This window comes from Nicotiana attenuata, unplaced genomic scaffold, assembly GCF_001879085.1.
Source record: "Nicotiana attenuata strain UT unplaced genomic scaffold, NIATTr2, whole genome shotgun sequence".
NCBI lineage: Eukaryota > Viridiplantae > Streptophyta > Magnoliopsida > Solanales > Solanaceae > Nicotiana > Nicotiana attenuata.
The window spans coordinates 83,763-96,201 of record NW_017673789.1 but is presented as its reverse complement, the minus strand read 5'-3'; the positions used below and the strand labels follow the sequence as shown (position 1 = coordinate 96,201).

The window sequence follows — 12,439 nt, the reverse complement described above, 5'->3', positions numbered from 1 at the left end:
TATATATATATATATATATATATATATATATATATATATATATATATATATATATATATATATATATATATATATATATTACCTGAGCAATGCATCCACCAAGTCCCATGCCTTCGAAAAATTGATGAAAAGTCAAAGCACCAACAAGAGGCCTTATGGTTTTGGGACTTTCAGAAGCACCCAAAGCTATTCCTATTATCACAGAGTGCACTATTATCCCCAACTCCAAAACCTGCATGCCCCGGGAGAAATGTTAATGATAATAGAGTTTAACTTCTATAAACAAATAATGTAAAAATAAATATTACTCCCTTTGTTTTACTTTATGTGAATCTATTTAACTAGATATGGAGTTCGAGAAAAGAGAGAAAATTGTTGAACTTGTGTAAAATGAGGCACATATATGCTTTGTGGCTATAAATCACTACAACAACAACAAACCCAGTGCAATCCCACACGTGGGGTCTAAGGAGGGTAATGTGTACCCAGACCTTACCCTACCTTATGAAGGAAGAGATGTTGTTTCCGATAGACCCTCGGCTCAAGAACAGTGAAAATGACACAATAAACAAATAGTAACAACGACAAGGAAATAAGATAACAGAAACAAATAGCACGGCATGTAACAACAAAGAATCTAGAAATACGAAGCTATAAGAGAAATGCGAAAACTACCGGCAATAATGCTACATCGTCTAACAACAATGCAAGTAACTCGGAATAAGAGAATACAAGACTAGTACTAATACTACTAGTACGACTAGAAGAGACTCTCGACTACCTGTCAACCCTAATTCTCGACCTTCACACCTTCCTATCAAGGGTCATGTCCTCGATAAGCTAAAGTAGTGGCATGTCCTGCCTAATCACCCCTCCATAGTGCTTTTTAGGCCTCCCTCTACATCTCCTCTGACCTGCTATGGTTAACCTCTCACACTCCTACCAGGGCATCGGTGTCTCTCCCCTTCACATGCCCGAACCATCTCAGCCTCGATTCCCGCAACTTCTCTTACACAGGAGCCACACCCACCTTGTCCCTAATAAGTTCAATTCCAATCTGGTCTTTCCTGGTATGCCCACACATCCATCTCAATATCCTCATCTCTGCTACTTTTATCTTTTGGAGGGTTATAAATCACTACAAAAAGGTAAATTATTTCCAAATAAGGAAAGTAGTCATTCTCTTCGGCGCGGACTAAAAAAAAATAGATTCACATTAATTGAAACGGAGAGAGTATAAACAAGGTTGATAGTGCCTCCTTTTTCTTATTTATTTATTTATTTATTTATTTATTTATTTGTTTATTTATTTATTTTTTGCGAATGGGAAATGTATAGGACAACGAGGGTTAGTGAGGGGAAAAAAACAAAAAGGTAGAAACAGGAATTATCAATGAAAATAGCTCCGCGCATTCTATTATCCAGAAAAAATAGCTCATCCGAAAAAACTTCCCTTTTTTTCTGATGAGTTGAACAGTATATTGTTTAAGTTCTCGTTATGATAACATATTGTTGACTTCAGTATAAAATTCTCAAATCTCTACGGCATTGAAAATTGTTTATGTCCATGCTATTGCTGACTTGATTACAAAAAATTTGTGCTTTCGCCATTTCTTTTGAGTAAGTGATAATGGAGTTAGGGTTACCTGAGATACAACACGATAACGAAGGAGCTCAGAACTAGAATCACCCATCATTGATGATGCACCATGTGCATGGCCATGTGAATGAACATGAATAGCTCCTCCTTCATCTCCAGACTGAGCCACCAATCCATTTTTCGTGTCATTTTTGTTTCTGAAATATGAAGTTGCATAAGTATCCACCATAAGAGTTCCCATAGCAGAAACCATTGCAATAAATCCACTAAAAGGAAAATTTCCCCATGGATTTTCTTTCAAACATGGCGATGTCAAGCTTTCATATGCATCGGGGAGTACATGTATAAACCCTGTCGCGAGGATCACACCCGCCGCGAACGCTTTGATTATGAAGAAGAAATTCTTCTCTGGGCTCAAAGCTGGAATTGCTTTTCCTAGTACAGGAATACAAACCCCAATTGCACTGGCTACCAAAATGGTAGCGATTGCTACCATTTTATATTTCAGTGCTTCAGTTTTGTTTCTTTCTTCATCCTCAGATTCACATGTACATTCTCCTAATACTATAGCAGGAAGAAGCAAGAGAATGTACCAAAATACAACTTTTTCCAACTTTGTCATAACTCTAGGTTTAGAAAACCAAAAAGGTTTGTGGAAGTACAATTGAGAGAAAAGAAACACTTAGAATCTGAAGTGTTCTACAAATTCCAATGTCACAATCGTGGTGAGATAGGCTTCTTAATTATATATGATCGAAATTGATAGTTTGGCTCTTATATTAGCACTTGAACATGAAGTTTTAATAAAGAAATGGCAGAGAGAAAACCAAAAAAAACTGTCACAACTTTTGTGGAATTAAAAAGTAAAAGTCAAAAGGATTATCAGATGCATGAAGCATCCCGTAACCTCGGTTGCACGTCGGATTCAGGGAAGGGCACACCTCAAGGGAATATAATATAGATCGTCTACCCTAATACAAGTGATTTCGTAACACAAAGTCAGAACTTGAAAATATAATATATTAAAGGTTGATGTATGATAAAACATATACATTACTTGGTTATCGCAGATGTATTAGCAAACACGTATTAATGATATCAAAAAGTGAAGACATAATAAAGTCACAAGGATCTATAAAACTGGAGAGAAGGAGAAAGAACTAAGGGAAATAGAGCAAAAACAATTCTTAACTACGTTATGTGTCGAAAAAATGTCGACATATATTCTAGCTGAATAGATTAACGGGATATACTTCCTCCTCGTAAATTGCTCTTAGCTGGCTTATCATTTTTTTTTTTTTTTTGCTGGATTCTAAGAAAATTTATTCTTTACTACTATTAATTATTTCCTGATTAAATTTGTTTGTTTAATTCCTTATAATTATATTAACTAATTCTATACGTGCTAAAACGTTCTTGTCATTCTCTTTAATTTGTCAATTAAAAGTACATAACGAGAAGATTTTGAATCTTAGCCCCCTCTATTCATTCTTCTTTAATTTGTCAATTAAAAGTACATAACGAGAAGGTTTTGAATCCTAGCACGTCCCTCGATTGAGATAGCAGGTAATCAGGTTAACGGGCCTAAATAAAGTCATGAGTGGCTCAAGGGTGAGTAAAAATTGTGTGGGGTAGCCACTATTTAAAGTGGTGTTTACTTTTTATCCACCATTTTTAATGCTGAGCAAAACTAGCCACTAGTCTATTAAAATTAATATGAAAAGACAGAGTTACCCTTTCCTTCCCAAACAGAATTAGAGTGGATTGGAAAGACTGGGTGGGCCGAGTATCAACAAATACGAAGAATGGCTTTCGTTTCAGCCTTTGTGATTTCCATGGTTTTTAGTGAGCTTGTTTTTGTCTGTCATTCCAATCCAGTTTGTCAATCAATGTATCCTAAATATGAGATCCCAGTGTACAAAGAAGACAGAGACAACATACATTTTGCACAGAACTTGGAGTTCTTGGAAGCAGAATATTTTTTGTGGGCTTCCAAGGGATATGGTCTTGATGTAATGGCACCATATTTTCTGAGGAGCCATTTTAATGTTTCGTTGCAGGAGAAGATTGTTCAATATGATAAACGCCTTTTGGTTAGGCATCATAAAAAAAATTATAAAGAAGAAGGAAATCAAAAGTTAAGGACAATAGGTCCTGAACTTAAGCTAAGAAGCCCAAAAGTTAAGGACAATAGGTCCTGAACTTAGACTAACAAGCTCAAAAGTTAAGGACACTTGGTCCTGAACTTACAGTACAAGTTCAAAAGTTAAGGACAATAGGTCCTTAACTTTGATTTCCAAGTTCAAAAGTTAAGGACAGACAGTCCTTAACTTACAGTTACACGTTCAAAAGTTAAGGACAAGCAGTCCTTAACTTACAAGTACAAGTTCAAAAGTTAAGGACAATAGGTCCTTAACTTTGATTTCCAAGTTCAAAAGTTAAGGACAGACAGTCCTTAACTTACAGTTACACGTTCAAAAGTTAAGGACAAGCAGTACTTAACTTACAGTTACAAGTTCAAAAGTTAAGGACAATAGGTCCTTAACTTTGACTTACAAGTTCAAAGTTAAGGACGCTTGGTCTTGAAGTTTGAGTTCCAAGTTCAAAAGTTAAGGACATGTAGCCTTGAAGTCCTGAACTTAGAGTTCCAAGTTCAAAAGTTAAGGACATAAGTTAAGGACATGTAATCCTGAAGTCCTGAACTTAGAGTTTCAAGTTCAAAAGTTAAGGACATGTAGTCCTGAAGTTAAGGACATGAGCAGAAGGGTATTTCCGTCCGGACAGTTAAAGTTTATTAAACCAGTGGCTAAAGACTAAAGACATTTAAAACACTGGCTTTAAAATAAAGACATGAGCTGTTAGTGGCTATTTGTGCACATCGCCCCAAGGGTGAGGCTAGTAAAATCTTTATTTTAGGACCCAAAATTTTGAGGCCCAAAAAGTATTAATGGTGGAATGCATAAGTAATATTTTGGAATTTTTACCTCCTATAGCAAAGGTTAACACCTTATTTATGTTAAATAAATACCATATAAAAAATTATATTCTATAGATACCATTTAAGGTTTATAGCAAAATATTTAATTTTGGTTACCTCCTAGCCCTAAGCCACTAAATACGCTAATCAATTACACTATTTTCTTTCTCTCTTTACTTTGATACATCCCATTGTAAAACATAACCCTTTATCTTAATACCCTCCAGAATTTCTGCGGATCAGTTCTGCCATTCAAACCCCATTGAAACAAGGATGAGTTTGGAGAAGAGATGAGGACGAAATATGGAAGCAACAACACCGGTCATGGCAGATAAGGAATGTCCTAAGTACATACAACAACTGATTTGAAGCTCCTCCAAAATGGCAAGTAAATCGTAGGCATAACCTTCAAGGGAAGAGTATAGATCAAAATCGAAGTAATCAGGATTGGTCGGTCCAAAACCCATGTTGTCGTAAAGTACAACTCGATATTCACCGACGAGGTAACGTACAAGGTGTTTCTAGATAGATTGGTCAGTGCCATCGAAATCAAAGCAACGACCATGGAAATCAAGCCCTAGGAGTGGAAAGGCCTCATCAAAATCGACGGCGTTCCGATCCAGTAGTCCAGCCTGAAATCCTCCGTTACAAAGCTTTCGAACCAATTCTCCTCTTAGGCCGCCACAGATTCGCCGGAGTGGTTTCATGTATTTTATTGTATTCATTGTCTTTTTTTTCATTGTAATTCAATGTATCTCGCTGTATTCCGTGTATTTCATTTGTATTCACTGTCTTTTTTTCATTGTATTTTAATGTATCCCGCTGTATTCTATGTATTCATATGTTTTTTCAATTAATATAATTTATGTATTCAGATGTATTATATAATTTCTCTGAAGATTGCTATGTTTTTGGGGGTTTTTCCAGTTTGGAGAAAATTTTTTTTATAACCGAAAATACAAGTTTTGTGTGTTATAATTGAGTTTGTTGAGTTATATTAGTAGTCTATTATGTTAATTGATACACTTTCTGTTTTAAAATAGTGTAATCCCCTGTTTCACGCCGTGAATACAGTCGAATACAGTCGATACAGTAATCTGTCAAGCTGTAATCCCATGTTTCACGCCATGAATACAGTCGAATACACTCGAATACAACAACTGATTAGCTGGACTTCCCTGATTCACGCCTATTTTTGCTACTGTATTCTTGAATACAATAGCTTAAATACATCAAATACATCATATAGCCACAGAAAAGGTATCTATAACCCGTAATATAGCAAATGGTATCTATAGATGGCTAATTACTACTAAAAGTTAGTGTTTTATGAAAATTTCTCTAATATTTTAGATTAGACAATATTGACGTTTATAGAAAAAAGTACAAATTTTGTGTAAAAATGAAAGAAACAAAAAATGTCTACTTTTTAACATTAGAAATTTTTTAGAACTTTAAATTAAACTACTTAAACCTTCATATTAGTAAATAACATTTCTACGACAAAATCCAAGGTAATGTATTGCAAACATATGGCTAACACTTTGAATTAACCCTTGCTAATATAAATAATAATATTATTAAATAAAGTTGACTTTATATCTTGTAAGAATACAATACTATAAATAAGTATGAAAAGAAAAGGAAAGATAACTTTATATAGGTGTATAAAATTTGGATTCTTATTAAATTTTGGCTTTAGACCACTAAATTTGTTGAGCCGCATTTAAATAAAGTCAAAAATAATATAATTAAAGTTATATACAATGACAGCGTAAACTTTGTATTATGAGTTATGTCAAATGAAATATTAATAGCTTGGAGAATAAATCATATTAATTCACCACTACTGCTTAAGACAAAATAGTCAGAACTAGGTTAAAAAGTAGGCATGATGTGGAATTAAATAGTAGTCTTGTTGGTACATATCCTTTTTTTTTTTTTTTTTGTAATTTGTATATATTCTTTAATAGAAAGGCACAATCACTATTCATGTCATAACAACATATCTCATCAATATTAATCATCTCTTCTAGAAAGTGATCGAAATCGGTAAAATGATATGATAAATCTCTCTCAAAATTGGAGCTGAGATATTTTCTTTATCATTATTATTAGTTTGCTCTGATCCTTAAATTGTACTAGTAAATCTTTACTATTTTAGTCGTACAACAAAATTAATCTCATTTCCTTATAAAGAAAAAAGTTATAAGGGACAAAGAAAATGGTTGCTTTATAGGATTGGATTGCCAACTAATGTCAAGTTTTATATTCATACTCCAGCGGAGAAAGTAAGAGAATCATCCGATAAAATATTCATTTTAGTCAACGACTTCAATCACTAACTTTGATCTAGACAAGTGTGTTTTCACTCTATGACTTGTCCGTACGAACAAATCATTTTGTCACTTCATAAGAAAAAGTAATAAATTATTACTCCTGTCACTTTCCTTCCTATTGAATTTTTCAAATTTCACATATGACCAAATTTAAAAACGTTATAAGTGGTTTTCGTTGACTTCCAAAAGGTTCTTTACCTAGATTTGTAAACTTGCGTGTAGGGGCAAAACGGTAAAATTGTCATGTGACGCTCAATTTTGTGTCATCCATTAAATTTATACCAATTTTTTAAATAAAAAAGGTTAACTGATACCCAACTTTTTGGTAACTTCAGATACATACACATTTCTTTTTTTCTTTACTGCTGTTTTCTTCTTCTTTGTGCTTAGAGTTTCTTCTTCTTCTTCTTTTTAGTTGCAAAATGGATTTGTTAAATTTATTATTGTTTTGACAAATTAGTGATTGAGATTTGTTCTTTATGATATTTGAAAGTAATGTATCAAATTTGATCTCGTTTGGAGTAGATTTGGGAATTGAATCGTGTATTGGATTGTTGAAATTCCAAGAACAAGTTTATGTTCAGAACTTAAGATTCGAAATCTGAAGTAGCATTCAATAGATTGAACTAGGGGTGTACATGGACCGGGTTGGTTCGGGTTTTATCAAAACCAAATCAAACCAATTATATCGATTTGGATTGGTTCGATTTTGTCGGATTTTTTGGGTTTTTGGGATTTTTTTTTTACATAAATATATTTCAATATTGCTTTATTAAAGTCATAGATAAAGTTTTAATAAGTGAATATATGTTTACTAAAAGTTAAAAAAAAAACAAACACATAATTTACTAAAGTATTCTTTTGGGAGATTTTTTTTTTTTTTAGTAACACATGATAGTTTTTTCTCTTAGTCGTCTAATAATAATTTTTGGTTGATGTACGCAAAGTTAACCGGATTTAATAATTAAACATAAAAATCAACATGATACCTAAATAATGATATGTTCTATGTAATTTTAGATTATCGAAATGCCACTTCAAATTCGAAAAAGATATAAGAAATTTTGACATATGAATATGAAAGAACAAAGATATGATTGACGCATTTCAATAATAAGAAAGTGATACAATTCATTATTTAAAGTAAATAAAAATGAATGCACTTTATAGTTCTATTAGATATTATATCCCATGAGAGGATCTCAAATATTTTTAGACATCTTTTAAACAAAATTCTATATAAAGTCTAAAAAGTATATATAAAAAATTATATATTTATATGTCGGTTTGGTTCGGGTTTTTTTACTCAATACCAAACCAAATCAAGTCAAACCTTGTCGGATTTTTTGATCGGTTTGGTGCGATTTATCGGTTCGGTATGAATATCCCTAGATTGAACTACTTAAAATTCGAATTTATGAAGTTGCATTTAAAAAATATAAAAACTTCAGATTTGATTTCTGAAGTTGCATTGAAGAGATTGAATTGCATCAGATCCGAGTGGGTACACTTTGCAAAATTTTGTGCAATGCATATATAACTTCAATGATGACCCCAAAAATGGGTATATATAAAAGGATTAGTTACCTCCTATAGCAAAAGTTGATATCTTATTTATTTTAAATAAACACCATTTTAAAAAATTATATTTTATAACTACCTTTTGGTTTTTATAGCCAAATACCTATTTATGGTCACCCCCTACCCTTAAGCCATAAAATACGCTGCCCTCTCTCATAAATACGCTGCCTCTCTGGCTTGACCCTAATGAAGGCAACGGAATCTCCATGACCAACTCCAGTATGTTTCTTCTTCTTCTTCCTTTCCTATTTTGATTGTTTTCTTCTGCCAGTATGTTTCTTCTTCTTCTTCCTTTCCATGGCAAGGAATTTTTTGGGACTTTAATTTCTTGGCAATTTCTTCTTCAGTGGGTGCTAGCAATTTCTTCCGATTCGTTACCAGCGGGTGCTAGCCAAATTCAGTTCTGGGACATTAACTTCTTCAGATGCGTTACGGATGCTAGCAATTTCTTCTTCAGCGATCTTTCTCGTTTTCATCTTCTTTCTCTCATCGCTGCTTATGGAATCATGGTCGGAATCCGGTGGGTCGTCGGAAAATCGTCGACTAAAATAGGTCGTCTGAAGTTTGGGGTTGAGCAATTTGAAGATTATGTTAACTTTTTTTTAAGAGCATTTCAATGTATCTCGCTGTATTTCTATGTATTTCATTGTATTCACTATCCTTTTTTTCATTGTAATTCAATGTATCTCGTTGTATTCCATGTATTTCATTGTATTCAGTGTCTTTTTTTCTCATTGTATTTCAATGTATCCCGCTGTATTCTATGTATTTTATTGTATTCACTGTCTCGCTATATGCCATGAATGTATTCATATATATTTTTTAATTAATATAATTTATGTATTCAGATGTATTATATAATTTATCTGAAGATTGTTATGTTTTTGGGGTATTTTTCGGTTGAGAATCTTTTTTATAACTGAAAAATACAAAATTTGTGTGTTATAATTGAGTTTGTTGAGTTATATTAGGAGTCTATTATGTTAATTGATTCACTTTTCGTTTAAAAATAATTTAATCCCCTATTTCACGCCGTGAATACAGTCGAATACAATAATCTGTCTAGCTGTAATCCCATGTTTCACTCCATGAATACAATCGAATACATTCGAATACAATAACTGATTAGCTGGACTTCCCTGATTCACGCCTATTTTTGCTACTGTATTCATGAATACAATAGCTTAAATACATCAAATACATCTTATAACCACAGAAAAAATATCTATAATCCGTAATACAGCAAATGGTATCTATAGATGACTAATTACTACTAAAAGATAGTGCTTTATGAAAATTTCTCTATATAAAAATACTCCGCCAAACGTGTCCCCCGTCTGTGTCAATATTCTCAAATTATTTGCCAATAAATTATTGATAAGTACTAATGGATTAGCTAGTTCTTTCTGTAAAAAGTATAAAAGAATACCACTAACATTTAGAGTTTCATAATATTGAACAAAAAAAAAAAAAAAATATAACGACAGTTTATAGCACGGGAGTCCCCAACACTTTTTACTCGATCAATTGAAGCTCTTGGTCCAAAATTTCCAGTGGCTCATTGGTGTGAGTTAAATAAATTCAAGAAGGATTTTCTTTAAAAATTAAAAAGTAACTTCCTAATTAAAATAAATCAGGTGATCTAGCACACTTAAAAAAATGTTAGGTGATGACTCCATTAATCAACAATCCTTTTTAAATAGCTATTTTTGGCCCAGTTGTTTTGTCAAATTTCATTTCTTTACTAAGGATTCTTGCACAAATTATTGAGCATAAAGGTCTAATACGTTACCATTTCGCTTAATTAAATATTCATCTTTCTACCATTTAATATCAAATGGATACAGGCTACAAAAAAGCAACCAGAAATTGTTGCCTTTTTCTTTAAAGGGTATGAATAGAAAATGAAAGAGTCACCTTTTGAATTGTATCTCTCCATATCACCTTTTCTTTGTCTATAAATTTAGAGGTTTGGACTAATTTTTCATATATAGAAAAATCTGAAAAACTTCTCCTCCTTTCTATATTGTTGCATTGATTTTCAAAATAAACAAAGTGTCAAGTGTGATTTGCTCCGTTTGTTGAGTTCGGTGAAGTTCTATAATTTTGATTGCCAGTATTGCAGAATAGTTTTTGTAACGACCTGACCGGTCGTTTTGCTTTCTAGAGTCCCGTTTCCCTAAATAAGACTCCATGTACATTCTTTTACGTTTTATGACTTGCGGGGATGGTTAGTTCGGGATTTGGAAGGGTTCGGGTTGAAATCGAAACACTTTGTTTCTTAAGGTTGGCTTAAAAGGCTAAGTTTGACTTCGGTCAACATTTTGAGTAAACGGCCTCAAAATCGGGATTTGACGGTTCCAATAGTTTCGTATGATAATTTCGGACTTGGGCGTATGTTCGGATCGGGTTTTGGATGACCCGGGAGCGTTTTGGCGCCTAATAGCAAAAATTGGCATTTTGGGTGAATTTCATAAGTTTGGATTGAAGTGGATTGTTACATTATAGACGTCTGTTTGGGATTTCGAGCCTGGGAATAGTTCCATATGGTGATTCTGGACTTAGGAGCACGTCCGGAAGTGGATTTGGAGGTCCGTTGGTCGTTTCGGGGTTATTTGGCGAAAGTTGGAAATTTAAAGTTTTTGGAAAGTTTGACCGAGGGTGAACTTTTTGATATCGGGTTCGGATTCTAGTTCAGGAAGTTGGAGTAGGTCCGTAATGTCATTTAAGACTAGCACGCAAAATTTGGCGTCATTCCGAGTTGATTTGATAGGAATCGGACGCGCGAAAGTATTTTAGAAGTTTTTGAGTTCATGAGTTAATCCATGCGTTTTGGCGTCACATTCGTGGTTTTTGATATTATTTTAGTGTTTCGACCGCGCGAGCGAGTTCGTATGATGTTTTTAGACTGGTGTGGATGTTTGGTGTGGAGCCCCAAGGGCTCGGGTGAGTTTCGGACATGTTCGGAAGGTTGAGAAAACATCAGTTTTCTGGTGTTTCTTTGCTAGTGTTGCAGGTATCGCAAATGCGAGAATTTGTCGCATTTGTGACCTTTGCATTTGCGAACCAGGTATCGCAAATGCGACGTCTGCAATCTGTGCATAGCTTTATTAAATGCGGGACATACGCCATTTAGCTTATTTTCTTTCAAGCTCTTGGCGATTTTTGGGGCTCTTGGAAGAGGGTTTACACCTAACACTTTGAGGTAAGTAATTTCTACACAACATGAGTTAAATACATAGATTATGGATAGATTAATATGTAAAAATTGGTGAAATCAAGGTTTAGATGAAAAACCTAGGTTCTGGATAAAAATGGGATTTGACCACGAAAATGGTTATGAAATTTGGTGAAAATCATATATTTGACTTCATGAGGTTATGGGTAACAATTTTCTAGGAAAATTTCCAAAATTCGAGCGCGTGGGCCCGGGAGTGAATTTTGGGAGTTCTTCAATTGGGATTGGGTAATCACTTTAATAGTTAGGATATGAACTTTTGAGCATAAATTGACTATCTTATATAATATTTGACTAGTTTCGAGTCGTTTCGCACCAAATTGAGGGTTTGAGCAGTCTTGGATCGTAAAGTAGGCTTTGATACAAGGTAAGTCTCTTTTCTAACCTTCTATGAGGAATTAGCCCCATAAGTGAATTTGACTAATATGTGCTCCTATTAGTGGGGGCTATGTACGCACGAGGCGACGAGAGTCTGTATATAGCTACTAATTATGCTATTGTCCGGGTAGTCTAGGATCCATATCATGCTATACTTGCAAATGTTCTCACCCTACTTGTTAATTTAATTGCTTAAGTCACATGAAATTTGATAAAAGAATCGTAAAAGGTTAAATTTCACTTACTTGAAGTTGTGAATGGGACACTTGACTTTATTGATAATTTGTGTTTCTTTAAAGTATTTTCTTTTGTGGAGCGGGCCGAAC

At 33.7% G+C, this 12,439-nt stretch overlaps 1 protein-coding gene across 1 annotated transcript in view; it reads right to left on the bottom strand.

Moving 5' to 3' along the window:
- LOC109217305 (zinc transporter 5-like) overlaps positions 1-2,370 on the bottom strand; it is a 3,458-nt gene extending 1,088 nt beyond the window's left edge. Inside the window, exons 1-2 of the mRNA XM_019381545.1 lie at positions 1,647-2,370; positions 83-232 (exon numbers count right to left, since the gene is read on the bottom strand). Coding sequence (XP_019237090.1) covers positions 83-232; positions 1,647-2,222 — 726 coding nt within the window. The 5' untranslated portion in view covers positions 2,223-2,370. The remainder of the gene's footprint in view (positions 1-82; positions 233-1,646) is intronic.
- Positions 2,371-12,439: the final 10,069 nt, after the last annotated feature.